The following is a 14,071-nucleotide window of genomic DNA, read 5'->3' as shown; positions in this document are numbered from 1 at the left end:
CAAACCCACTCTGCCCCACCCCCCACTCACTCAACGCAATGCTCGTCAGCCGTGAAACGGAGAGTCGTTGGCATCGGCAGCACCACAGATGGACCTCAAGGGACTCACGCTCCGTGTAACAGGTGAGAGAGAGAGACAAATGCCACGTGACTTCACTTGCACGTGGACTCAAACACAAATCAAACAAACCAAAGTCACAGATACAGAGAAGAGAACAGTGGCTGCTGGTGAGCGGGGGTGTCTGGGGTGTGGGCGAAAGGGGTGAGGGGTCCAGGCGTGCGGACTCCCAGAGACCAAACAAACAAGTCGTGGGGATGCAGCCCGCAGCACGGCCACTGTCACCAATAAAAAGTGTTGCACATTCGGAAGCTGCTAGAAAGTCAGTCTTAAAAGCTGTCCCTACAAGAAAAAGCTTTTTCTAACTGTGGGGACACACGGCAAGCTGACTCATCGTGGTGACCATTTTGGGGTGTGGAACCACCATGTTGTACACCTGAAACTAACACAATGTTGACCGTCAACTGTCCTTCCAAAGACACAAGCACAACACGCCCAGGTGAACCCGCCAGGCACCCCAGCCCCGCGCTGCCAGCCCCGCGCTGCCAGCCCTGGAAGGGGAGACGGGGCCAGCTGAGGCTAATTTTCCTTGGCTTTGAAGCCTGTGAACGCACAGGGCTTTGCAGGAAGCAAACACTTTTCTTTGGCAGCCAAGGCCCCGCGCCGATAACACGTTCACTGATGTTCAGCTCTGACTATTCGTGCTCAACTAACAAGAGGAAGGGCACAGGTTGGAGCTGCCCTGGCCTGGCAGATGCCCCGCAGGCAGGCCAGCTTCTTAAAGGCAGATTTCCCGTGTAAATTCACCCCTCGCTCAGGCCTCTCGAAGGGAGGGTTGGGCATGCTCTGCCGTTGGCTGGAGCTGGGCGGGGGTCCCACCTCACCACGCCGTGAGCCCTGCAGCGTTTGGCTTCCCTTCTGTGAGCAAACCAGCGGGATCCCGGGCTCCGGGCAGCTGTGAACGCGCCGTACTGCGTGGTTCTCGGCATGTGCACTTATGACCCTCTCTCCTGCTAACACCTCTCACCGTGACAGCGTTCACACAAGGACAACCCCATCACCACCTCTAGCTCTGCAGACACCTGAGGCAAAGTGGCTACATCCCTGTTGGCCCGTCTCCAGGAGGTGCCACCTGGAAGTCTGTCTCTTCAGCCAGAGCCAGCAATGAAAACCCACGCTGGCTCCGAGGAGGGGCCGCTGCTCAGCACACCCTCCTGGCAGTCCCAGGGCCCCTACTGGGCCCACGCCGTCCAGGGGCGCGTCCATCCCTCCTCTGAGTGAGAGCTCCGGCTCCATCCATGGCCAACAGCCTGGAGCCCCTCCCCTGAGGACGCCTAGAGGAGAGATGCCAGATAAGCTGGCCTTCATGTAGGTGGGCGCAGATGGAAGGACCTCAGGCTCCAGCAGCAGGCCAGGGGTGAACCCTGCGCTCTGAATTGCCTGGGTCAGAATGACGCATGTGACGTTGGTCACATGCCTTCACCTTCCTCCTCTGGAAAGGAACAATGCTAGGAGACCCTGACAGGTTTTATTTGAAGGATTATATGTGAAAAGCACACACAGAGTGATCAGGATGGCAGCAGCATGAAGTACATGCTCATTAAAAAGTCGGTGAATGAATGCTGACTTTCCGGGACAACACCCTCGCCCTGCCTGCGAGTAAGATGCCCACGTACAGAACACTCGAAAGGCTGAGCCGTGGACACCTAGAGTCCCCTCTGGCATCTCTAACCTCAGTGAGCGGCCAGGGCGGCGAAGCCCTGGGACGGGTAGGAAAGTACAGAGGTATCATGCTGTGACCAACGGAGACTGATGAGGGGGCAGTGAGGGGCCCATCCGAGGACTCGTCTCAAGAACACCTCGGTAAGGGGCACCCCGGGAAGTGTGAAGTCAGCGCAACCGAGGCCCCAGGGCACCCACAGGTGGGGGTTGGCCAGTTAGGAGGGTCCGTGAGCAGAGGCCCCTTGGGTCTCCCTCCGGGAGGAGGACGGGTCCTCGGGGCAGACAAGGGCCCGGCTGCCAGGAGCTTCGTTCGAGGCTCCCTATTCCGACTCGGCGTGGCAGGATTAAGCAATAATGTGGACCGTGTGGGGGACGACGTGGAGCAGTGCACAGCAAAAGCGATGGCCCCCCAAACTCCCACTCTGGGCGGCGCTAACAGTTTCACATTAACACTGACTCTGAACCCACCAGATCCAACCCCGTGACTTTGTATCTGATCCCACTTGTGAGTTAGAAAAGCTGATCATACCCGATTCCCGAACGGAAACCACCCTCTCATTACGCTGCGACTACATCTCAGGTGGTACCCAGTGGGCTCAGAGGTGCCGCGCACACTGTGCTAAGAGAGTCTGAGACCCAAGGTTTAGGGGCAGGACACGGACTTACTTGTTAAGGATTTTGGTTCTCTTGGCGCTTGAGAAGTTCTCCAGTTGCAAGGATTCTTGGGTGAGGAAGGCGACCGCCAGGTGAAAGTAGTTGTTCCAGAGCTGAAAACCAGGGGGGGAGAGGCGGGGGAGGCGAATGGCTCCGCATCGTCTGCCCAGCGCCCTTCCGAAATGCGTCAATGCCACGCCACTGCATGCAAACTGCTGACCGGCCACTAACGGGGCCGCGGTTCAGGGCTGCACACGGGCTCCGAGGCCTCGGGCACGTGCACAGATCCGGCTCCGCCACTCACGCAGGGCAACAGCTCGCCCCTCTGGGCCTCGCTTGGTTCCTCGTGGGTGAGATGGGATTCCAACGGCACCTGCCTTGTAGGGCTGCCGGAAGGTCAGGGGGGTCTACAGGCAGAGTCTTCCTGGCGGAGCCGGGTAGCCGCGAGCACCTTTATAAATGCCAGCTCTATGGGAGCCCTTACTAAATAAATAGTACACACATTTCTACAACCTACGGCTTTTTCTGATTCTATACATATTTGACACTAGACAAGCAAAACATGTAAAAGTCGAAATTTTAAACTTAAAAGGAGTACAGACCTCATGGATTAAAGGGAACAAGCGTGTAGGCACCTTAGGACTCTATCTGAAAGGATGGCTCAGTGCTACATTTTCGAGAGGCAATGCGCCAGGGAACATACATGGGGGTCCAGCTGCTATTTCTGCATGTATGTGTGGCCTGGACCACCGGCTGAGTGTGCAGAGATTCCCCAGGTTCCTCTCGGTGGGGGGTCCTGCCCGGGAAACTAACAGGGCACTTGCATGTGGGTGCTCTTAGATTTGCAGACTTTGATGACTGGAACTGAGTAACAATGATGACCAAATCCTTACTAGCAGAAGCACATCCACATAGAGTACAATGGACTGGAGTCCAGGAACGTCAGACATATAGTAAGTCATGCCAGGCAAGACCCACCCTTACCACACACACACTTGCCTGCACACACACACACACACACACACACACGTGTGCAGTGACCACAAACACTGCAGACGCGGGGCCGAAACGGAAGTGGGGAACTGGCCGACCAAACCCAGGGGGCCGGGGTGCAGTTTTCTGCCTGGCCAAGGCTGCTGCAGCAGGAAAAAGCCCAGAGAAAAGACACCGGGGGACACTGAGTTCTAAAAGCAAGCTGAGCTCAGCGACCCGAACCCGCTCCGCCTCCACCCTGCATTATAGGTGTCTGAGAAAACCCTGGCGGCCACACTGACTGAGAAGTAGGGCTGCTCTGAGTGCCTGCTTGTCACTGATTTAGTTCTTTCTCTTTGAAGCGGCTCCATCACCTTCTTTGTTAGCTTCAGCAAATACCCCGAAGGCACAATTTTCAGTGCTCAGGTTCGATAGTACATAGTGTACATGCTGTTCCCACACCTTGCAGGGGAGACCGATTAAGGCCGCGGATTAGAAGTAAGCGATATTGGCTCAGATGAGCTATTTGTTTTAACACGATTTCCCAACCAAGGTCACACACACCTCTCCTCTTACCTGCAGCTCAAAGTTGGCTTGATCCAGAAATTTTTTGTTCAGCATATCTGCATACTGATTAATCGCTCGCAGGAAGACTCTGCAAGATCAAGACAAAATCGCGTAATTACACACTCAGGCTCGGGCACCTCTGTCGGGTTGGCATTTCAATTAGACCCGATCCGAGGCTGTCTGGGAGGCGCCCTCTCCGGGTTCCGTGAAAGCGGTGAGGTTTTGCCCTGAAAAACCGAGACGATAATATGCAGCCGTTCTCCAAATTAATCAAGGAAATTAGCACAAGCCAAATCAAAGAAGCAGACCAAAATAAGGATGTCTGAGAGCCACGTAGGAAAAGTATCACTGTAAAAACCCCTAATTTTAAAGACGTGAAAATTTAGTCCTTTTCTCAAGTCACAAGGTCTTACTGGTATATTAGCCAAGAGCCTCTGCTTAGCCGGCTTCTCAGAGTCAGGCGCTAAAAACGCCTTCACCGGCGGGCAGGATGTCTTATCTCAGTGCTGTTTGTCCTATGCCTCAAACACTGGTTTTGGTCACTGTTTACTTGTTTAAATAACATTTTTAAAGCCTTTAATAGCTATGAAAGTGACTTGACGAGAGCCCTGCCAGGAACACCGGCTGACTCATTGATAATGTACATTCTGAAGCACCCGGAGCAAAGTGCCACACGTGTCCAAACCTGGACTGGTGCGGGTCTGCGATGAAGGACGCAATCTGAGCTGTCATAAATGACCCCGGAGAACCGAGCCTTCCACCAGTCTGCTTCCTTCGCTTTGTTTTATTGCCCTGGAACAGGTGGACGGCAACAGAGCTCAGTCCAGGTCCTCCTTTTCACGTGACCCCCGCTCTCTGCACAAAGGCAGGGCGCAAAGGAATGAGCCTGAGCTCACTGACAACAAAGGGCGTCATCTGCCTCCGCCCAGGCAGCAGGAAGCAGCCCAGAGATCAAGGGAACCCAGGTGACATGCCAGGACCGTGCTCTCTGACACTGTGCTCTCCTTAGCCACTCGTGCCTGAGAGACCCCTGTCCCTCACCATGGATGGCCAGGTAGCTTAGGAGGGAGAAAGGGGATTTAAGAAGGTCTCCCACGCTGGCTGGTGTGGCTCACTGGATTGCATGCTGGCCTCTGAACCAAAGGGTCGCCGGTTCAATTCCTAGTCTAGGGCACATGCCTGGGTTTCGGGCCACATTCCCAGTAGGGGGCACACAACAGGCAACCACACATTAATGTTTCTCTCCTTCTCTTTCTCTCTCCCTTCTCCTCTCTAAAAATAAAAATAAAAATAAATCTTTAAAAGACAAAGACCTCCGGCACTGCCTCCCACCATGGCCATCTGCCGCACCCACATCACTGCATCCCTCTCACACCAAGGACATGGGCGGTCCTGAGACGGGCGTTTGCGTCACTCTCATCGAGAAACCAAGCCGTGGGGGCCAGGACCCGAACCAGCGTGACAAACGGCCCGTGGCTGGGTTTGCGGTCTCCGTTCCCGCAGAACCCGGTGGGTGGAGCCGTCCGAATTCTTCTCTAGGGACATTAAATGTCCCCAGAGAGGAGGGAGTAGTGATAGAGACCGGGGACCGAGGCCCGTGGGGATCCTGGGCAGGTTCGTTCACTGAGCACACAGACCCTCGGCCTCCTGCAGCCAGAGGGCGGCCATGCCTGGTTGGCTACATGTGGGAAACAGCTCTCCCTGCCGAGTGTGCTAATTTAGTGAAAATGGCTAAGCACGGGCATTTAGGGCATCTTCCCAAAATATGAACACAGAGCTAAGGCAAAAACACTAAATCCGGGGCGTATTTGTATACACAATCACCTGGGAACCCTGATCAGGCCTCCAGTCTTGGGCTGGGGTCCCCCCATCCCATTCAGCCCCCAGACGCATGGCACAGGAGGCCGAGGGGGACATGGCCTGCCTTCCCCACTGGACCCCCGGTGGTCGCATCAGACAGCCCTGTGTTAGACCCACCGTCAGAGCTGTCCCCGCCCCCGTGACTCGGGGGGGGGGGGGCAGGGCAACCGCCTGTCACTGCGAGAGTGCACACCTCCAAAGCACAAAAGCACCAGGTTTGTGGCCAGGACGCATTTCTTGTCCTTAATTTTTCCTTCAGTTTTGGAACGTGGCTGTTCACGAGAGCACCCCAGGGTCCCCCGGAGCTTTAAGGAAGACCCTTCTCCAGCCCGCCGTGATAAGAACAAGTGTGCGAGAACATGTGTTATTATTACAGGGTAATTATTTTGCCTCAAGACACCACTCAAGCGGCTGCAATACGCTGCTGCTCATTAAGCTCTGGAACAGTTTCAGCTACTTAAATAAAGATATTTCTCAAATGACTCTCAAAAAAATATGCCACGCCGGAATAATACGGAGGCTGATCAACCCTTTTTTAATGAACTGACCACAAAAGCAGGCGCAGGGCCTGAGAGAGAGTCCGTCGTTTAGATTCGCTCTCCGTGTTTTAAAAAGCTGGGATAAAAATCCAGTAACACAGAATGGCAGTTGGGCAGAGAAAAGTTAAAAAAGGGAGGCCAAATTAAAGCTGCGATCGACGTGGCAGAGGTGAGACCAAGCACCAGCTCCACGTTCAAGGCAAAGCCACAGAACCACCCTGACATGCAAATCACAGCCCACGGTCCCCCCTGAATGGGATCACATGCTCAGCCACGCCCCAAGTCCCCAGGCGGCACGTGGACAATCCAACAAGGACCAGAGAAACCTAAACACAGGTTCTTTCGGTAAGAATATCGGCACCTGCTGTCTCATTCACGAGTTACTCTGAACACATGTCACACCAGGAAACTACCTAGGGAAATGGCATTGGAAGCATCTGTGTGTCACCCACCTTCAGTCACAGAGGAGTATGAAGGGGTCACAAGCCAGGCCAGGCCACTGGGGGCAGGAGGCCTTACTGTTCTGAATGAGGGGTCCAGACTTCGCTCCGCACAGCTCGGGGTCCAGCCCTTCTCATTCAGAGGTGTTGAGAGGGAAAGGGGGATGGGAGTGGGCTGGCCTCTGCCCTGCTGGGGCCTCTGTCTGTGCTGAGAAACGTTGGAGTCCCAAATGGTCCTGTCTGCTTATCCGCCCATGTGCCTGCTATGCCCAGTCAGCACCTCACTTGTGCTAATGCCTGTTAGTCACAGGAATGAACAAATGGGAGGATGAATGGGTTGGGTGGATGGAAGAGGCGTGGATGATGGGTAGATGGATGCATGGATGGATGGAGGAATGGGTAGATGGATAGATAAATGGATGGATGGACAGATGGACAGATGGATGGAGGAATGGGTGGATGGATGGATGGATGGAAGATGGATGGATGGAAAGTGAATGGATGGGTGAACAGATGGATGGATGGATGGATAGATGGACAGATGGGGGAGGAATGGACAGATGGATGAACGGACGAATGGATGGATGGATGGAGGAATGGGTGGATGGAAGAATGGGTAGACGGATGAAGGATGGATGGACGAAGGATGAATGAACTGGTCCAGAAGATCAGCCCTGACTCGAGGCCTCAGAGGGCTCAGAGATGCCAGAATACCACCCTTGGCTCTCCACGGGGTCCTTGCATTTCGAGTAGGTTTTCCGCTGTGATGTGCTGCTCCTTGAGGTTCTTCTGAACCCAATTCCTCTTTAGCACTTGGCATCCATGGCTGGGCACTGTCCCCTCGGCCTCTGCACCCCCAGAGCCAGTCCTCTCGTTCTCCACTCCCTCTTTGAAGGCAGAAACCTTGCCTTTTGCCCATCAGAACCCCCCAAAGCATCTAAAAGAACCCCTTGCTACTGTGTCTGTCCCGAAATGTTCTGATCTAGGGAGCCTTTGGTTGATAGCCACACCAACAGGTCCCCTGGAATCATCGGTGTGGCCAGAGCCCACCACCGACCAAATAAAATAAAACAAGCAAACAAGTGAGCGCACCCTGAGCCGCTCTGGTGGAGGGAGAGAGACCGCCCTCCGGCAATCCGAGTCTCCCTTTACTCTCTGCGCTCAGCGCTACTATACGTGAGCATCGGGACACAGCGAACACAGATCCTGTGTACTGTTCGGAGCGCCCCATGGGAGAACAAGACACTCGCAGGAGGTGGAGACGGTGGGAGGGAGATAGCAGGAAACCACACACAGAGACGCGCCTGGTGTCTGGCCAGAAAAGCGAGGGACTCACGGAAAAGGTCAGTCACTCCCGAACCAAACCGCGGAGTCTTACTCCCAGACAGGAGACGCAAGCCATTTCCAAAACACGGAGCTAATGATGTGAGAACCACACGCTTCCAGAGATGCTGCCTCCGGGGCCGAAAGGATTAAGAAAAAGGCCAAGTCCATATAGCGTCCTAATAGCGTTCTTTTCAATCATTTTCAATCTACAGAAGGATTTATTTATCATCTCAACATTTGATAAATTCAGACAATAAAACCAAACACATGAATAAATAACATAGCAAGAGCCACAGGCAGATTTTGTCATCCTAAAAAGATGCTCAGCCTGTCTCCATGTCATTTGCATTATCCAAGGCAGGAGACGGCAGAATGGATTGCTGAGGCCTCGGTGGTGGGAGCGTCCCCTCCCCTTCTCGGTGACTGAGGCTTTCCTTCTCCAGGAGGTCAGGGCACCTGCTTTGCCAACCCTCCACATCAGCCACCGTAAATGAGCCGGGTCCATGTGAGACCGAGTTCATTCCCAAAGCTCATGCAGTTAAAAAATAAGCGAACCAAACCCAGGCTGTTTTCCCGATTTCCTTCTCTTCCACCCGAGTGATGAACCACAGCGAGCTCCCTCGTACCGCAGCTCCTGCTGGTGTCAGACGTGAGTTTAGTGTCTACAGAGGTGCGCACACACGCACAGTCTTCATCCGATTCTTTCCACATCCATCCATCTATCACTTTACGTTCCCATAATTGGTTAGCTACAAGACCCTCGCAGAGTTGCTCGTTACCGAGATTCCCCTATTTTCAACCAAGAAAGGAAAGTACTAAACTACAGGCCTCTCAGCTTCCCTCTCAGCTCCACGGGTTTTTTTTTCAAACTTGGAGATTAAAGGTAAGAAAGGGATAATGCCACATAACACAAAATCGCTTCAACACCAGGACCTCTGCTGACATTGTAGGAAATGCCACGTAGCATTTGCAGGCAGCAGACACACCCCATTGGCCCCACGCTTCTGCACACGGTCCGGAGATGGGTGGGGGTGGTGGAGGCTCTGTCGGGACGAGGCGCCTCGCCCTTCCCCCGCACAGCGGTTTGCACATGCAGTCCCGCCAGCCTGGGCCCTTGGCCTGTGTCCCTGCTGGCTTGCTAGAAAGGACAGTAAAAGCCACGTGGAAGGCCAGCCCCCAGATCTGCCTACTGCCAAGCTCCATGTGCCCGGCCCCACGTCGCTCTGTTAACTGAGTGGGGGGACGGAGTTGCAGAAGCTACCCTGGAACCGGTTCAACGACGTGGGCCGAGGGGCAGTGACAGGCGCTGGAGTGTCTCGATTCCGAAGGAGCCTCGGGCACTGCCAGCACCTGTTATTCCGAGTTAGCTGTCGATAAACCCGGACAGTGAGGTGCCACATTGCTACAGGGGAGGACAGCCAGAGAGGCCTTGAACTTCAGGGAGCACAAAGCCCCATTTCTCAACCGATAAAGGTGGTTTTTCTTTTATTCCTTTCCTTAAACTTGACTTTAACTTACATAACTAGATTGTACAGTTCAATATGAGGGCATTTAAATACCTCTGGCATTAAAACAAGAGTCACTTCGGTGGGAAATGCATCTTTCAATAAATTGTTTTGCCTTAAGTGGGTGGGAAAAAAGGAGCAAATTAATAGTGACATCCTATCCCTATAGAACAATGAGTCAAGGAATAGGAGCTGGAACTTAGCCTGAAAATGATTTCCACATAATTCAGGAGTGCTGGGAAGGAGAAGCAGACTGAGGAGGAGTGAGGAGGGAGACGCAGAGAATGCCCCCTCAGGACCAGGAGGCGTCTCTGACCCCACCCCACATGTGGCCGAGTGACTCTTTGTCAAGGCTGTGACCCAAGTGGATCAGCCACTTCCTGCGTGGGACTTTGGGGCGGGGGATGACAACCACAGAGACCTTGGTGGATGAAATGTGGAGATGACAGAAAGTGGGGGCCTGCGGGGGGACCCACCCCTTGTCTTGGTGATTGGGGAAGGAGTTCGAGAACCAATGTACTAGAACTTTCTGGGACAGAGGTCATCAGAGTCGGCCGGGGCCAGGCTGTGCGAGGTTGGGAATGCCGTGTGCCGAGTGTGCGCCTTGGATGGTGGGGGGCGGGGGGCACTGAAGACGAAAGCAGAGAGGAGCAGGAAGGCCCGGCTTCAACTGCCACCGTTCCCTGGCACACGAGAGCCGTCTCCTCTCCCCAGACCTCCTCACGTCCTTTCCAAATCAACAGGGCACCAACGTCCACTGCACTCCCGACTGAAATGCAAAGGGCTCTGCCCCTCTCCGCTGCCAGCCCTGGGGGAGACGGGCTCGGCCTGGGCGAGCCGGGGAACACAGACGGCCACCAGGGAGCGCTGCCCGGGCTGGCCCTGCTGTCCTCGCTGGGGGGTCTCCCTCCTGGGCAGAGACCCCCGGGCCCTGGTCTGTGTGTCTGAGGCCAAACACACGCAGACTCTGTCTAGACTGACTGCTGCCCACATGGTGCTTACGGCCCCTGCGCCCCCTCGGGCTGAGGGTGAGAACCCCGAGAGCAGCTGGGACGGAGTGCAGCTCTCCTGTCTCCTCCCATGCGGCCCTGCTGCTTGCTCACGAGCATGTGCTGGGTACCTCTCGTGGTCCCCGCACCGCTGTCACCTCACAGAACTCATGCTACTTCAGGCTCACAAGCTTGAAGGGCGTGAATGACCTAATCCTTTACAAAGAAGAAAACGGAAGTCCAGGGAGCCGGAAACTCATGTTCCCAGAAGGGCAGAGGCAGCCTAGGCCCAGGCCGGCCACTGCGTGCCCTTCCTCAGAGGCCCAGCGGTGTGGCCACCACGATGTGTATAAATTGGTGCCTTTGTATTGTGTCAAGGCCAATGTCCAGCTCATTCAGCAGCAGGAGGCAAGAGACCCAGGCACCCTTCACTCAGCATCAGCAATTATCACCCAAGATTATTTCCTGCTCCCCTCGGCCCCCCTCCCACACATGATTCATAGCAGACTATTTGCGAAGCAGTTTTCAGTTTGCAGCAAAATCGAGAGCTCTCATGCCCCTGTCCCCAGCATGCACAGCCTGCCCCATGAGAGCGGTGCATTTGTCACAGCTAACAAAGCCCCACCGAGGGGCACAGGCCTGTCACCAAAAGCCCACACCTCACGCTAAGGTTCACTCTCGGCACTGCCTGCTCTGTGGGCTGGGATAAGTGGGTAATGACATGTGCCCACCACTACGGCATCCGCAGAGGGTTACACTGCCCCGAACGCCCTCCAAGCTCCGCCCCCTCAGCCCTCCCTCCCGCCGAAGAGGGTCTGCTACCGTCTCTGCAGACTCGCCGTGTCCAGCACGTCGGGAGGCTGGAATCACACAGTAGGCAGCCCTTTCCGACGGGGCCCTATCGTTTCACGTTGTCTAGGTTCATCTTTGCCAGGTGTAAGACCCTTAACCTTGGAAGGCACTCGACAGCAAAGAGGTGAAAGACGGACGTCCTCCGGTCAGACTCCTTTCTGACTCACTCTGGCCTCACAGAGAGTTCAGGGTCCCCCACAGCGTCAGGGCCCAGATTGCCCTGCAGAGCCAGCAAATGCTCGGAGTGCGTCTCTGGGTTTGGGTGGGGCCCTGTGCTCGCCGGGCCTCGGGCTTCCCCTCTGTAAAGCAGGCCGCGACCCGACCGCACTGTCTGATGGACTCACTGTCACGCCACTCCGTGGGGGCAGCGCGGTGGAACGAAGTGCACTCACGCTGCTGTGGACCATCACCGCCGTCCACCCCCCGACGGCTTGCCGCCCTGAAAAACAGGACTCGGCACCCAGTTCACAATGGCTCCCCGCGTCCCCTCCCCAGCCCCGGTCACCACCGCCTCAATTTCTGTTCCGCAGAGTGTGACCGTTCTGGGTCCCTCCTGGATGGGGAGTCAGGCAGCACCTGTCCCTTTGTGACGATGGCTTAGTTCCTGCAGCACAGTCTTCCACCACGCTGCGGCAGGCGTCAGAACTCCTGCCGGTCCCAGACCAGGCCCTGTTCGGTCGCACGTCTGCACCACGCTCGTGGGCGCCCCGAAGGTCACCGGGGCGGCCTCCACCTTTCGGCTGTTGCGAGTAATGTGGGCGCAGCAGGGATGTACACACGTCTCTCTGGCTAACATGCCCACTTTCAGTGATGAACAACTAATGCTGCGGGTGAAAAAGACCCTGAAACGACTCCAGTCAGTCCCGGACAGTGCGCCCCCCACCTCCAGCTCCCTGACCTGGACTTCGGCTCACGCTGTCCACTCAGGCTGCCCCCAGGGAAAGGCTCTCCAGCGCCTCTGAGCTCCGGCACTGACACGCCCCTTCCATAACGGCCCATTCCCGGCAAGGAGAAGATGGGCAGGTGACATGTCTCCCAGGAGATGTGGCCAGTGCCCCACAGTCAGCGGGATTTGTGATGGGTGACTGCCACTCAGCCCACCTCTCTGTCACTTCAGGGCTGGGGGTGGGAGGCACCACAAGCAGTTTCTCTTTCCCTAAGGGTCTCCTGTGAGTTAAATTCTTCTCGGTGGCCTTGAGAATATCTTTGTCTTCCTGCTCTTACTTGATCCCACGGCAACGTGGCTGGGCTGGGAAGAGCCCAGGGAGTCCTCCTGGCTCCTCAAAAATCAAGAACCAGCAACCTTGTCACGGCTCTTCTGACCTTGGCTGCAGCATGTCACCCTGAAGGCACGGCCCAAGACTCAAGAGTAAAGTGGCTTATTTCACAGTTGACCTTGAGGCCACCCAGCTGTGACAGAGACATTGGACACCAGCTGAGATGCTGAAATACATAGGAGAGCGGTAGGCTCTTGTTCCTCACATGTGAGGACAAGAGAGCTGACCTTGACTGAGCACCCTGTGGGCCAGGAACTCATGTACACGCTCACTCACCCTCTACGATGTACAGGTGGGACGTGGAGGCTCCTCGGGCTCCCCAAAGGCCCAGGTCACCCAGCCAGTGGTGCAGAGAAGCTGAGAAGCCAAGTCCCTGTCTGCCCCTTCCCCACCCCACGGCGAGGGGTACAGAAGGTGGGGGCTGCACTCCCAGCCCAGGCATCCCCCCGGGAAGCACCCACAGATTACGCTGAGCCGCGGGGTGGTACCCTGGAAGTCCCCTGTACAGACTGCATTTGGCTTTTGGAAGACACGTCAGGAAAGCAACAGTTTCGGCAGCCTGCCTCCATCCGCACAACTGGCTGAAGGCGCGCAGGCACTTGGCCGGGACCCTGGAGCCTCCGTGGGTGACAGCCCGCCTGGAGAGGATGCACCGAGAGCCGTGGAAGGCCAAGAACAGAGCCTCAAGGAACCCCAGCCTCCCTTGTGAGTAGAGGAAGATGCACCCGGGAGGGGAGGGGAGGGGACAAGAGGGCTGCTGCGGACCGGCCTGAGGCTGACCCGTTCCCACACCAGCCACACTGAGTGCCCAGGAATACTTCCCAGAACAAATGAAGGCCCAGACTAACAGGTGAGACCCAGTTTCAATGCAAGATCTGCCGTCTTGTCACTGCTGTTGCTCCGTCCCTTCTCTGCTCTTCCCAAGCCCAGGTTTGGGGCTTGTCCCCCTCCTGGTACACCTGATGCTCGCCCAGCTGCCTTGGACGCAGCTCTCAGGCTGCTGTCTGGCTCCCAGCCCCCACCCGTTTCCCAGCTCCGACCTCGTTCTGCGTCCCGAGTCCGGCCCAGTGTCCGATGTGATGCTATCGAACCTGACGTGCCCCCAGCCACGTGGCTGTGCAGGAGGGAGCCCAGGGCGCCGCGTTCTACTTACGCAACTGCTCTCTGTCTGCACCGGCCCCTGCCCGTCGGCGCCCCAGCCGTCCCAGCCAGCCTCCCGGAAAGGCTCAAAATAGATTATTTTTTCAAACGAGCTCCACATCTGTCTCTGCTCTCCCCGCCAGGTCCCTCCTCTCTGTGGTAACGACCCTT

The 14,071-nt window shown here is 56.0% G+C and overlaps 1 protein-coding gene across 2 annotated transcripts in view; it reads right to left on the bottom strand.

Moving 5' to 3' along the window:
• DOCK1 (dedicator of cytokinesis 1) overlaps positions 1-14,071 on the bottom strand; it is a 377,799-nt gene that overhangs the window by 70,750 nt on the left and 292,978 nt on the right. For both annotated transcript variants that reach the window (XM_037051192.1, XM_037051193.1), the window contains exons 30-31: positions 3,982-4,060; positions 2,446-2,546 (exon numbers count right to left, since the gene is read on the bottom strand). In XM_037051192.1, coding sequence (XP_036907087.1) covers positions 2,446-2,546; positions 3,982-4,060 — 180 coding nt within the window. The remainder of the gene's footprint in view (positions 1-2,445; positions 2,547-3,981; positions 4,061-14,071) is intronic.

Source organism: Sturnira hondurensis, unplaced genomic scaffold (genome assembly GCF_014824575.4).
Source record: "Sturnira hondurensis isolate 20B ecotype Veracruz unplaced genomic scaffold, ASM1482457v3 Scaffold0007208, whole genome shotgun sequence".
NCBI lineage: Eukaryota > Metazoa > Chordata > Mammalia > Chiroptera > Phyllostomidae > Sturnira > Sturnira hondurensis.
Note: the sequence above shows the minus strand (reverse complement) of the source record. Positions and strands in the feature narration are given on the sequence as shown.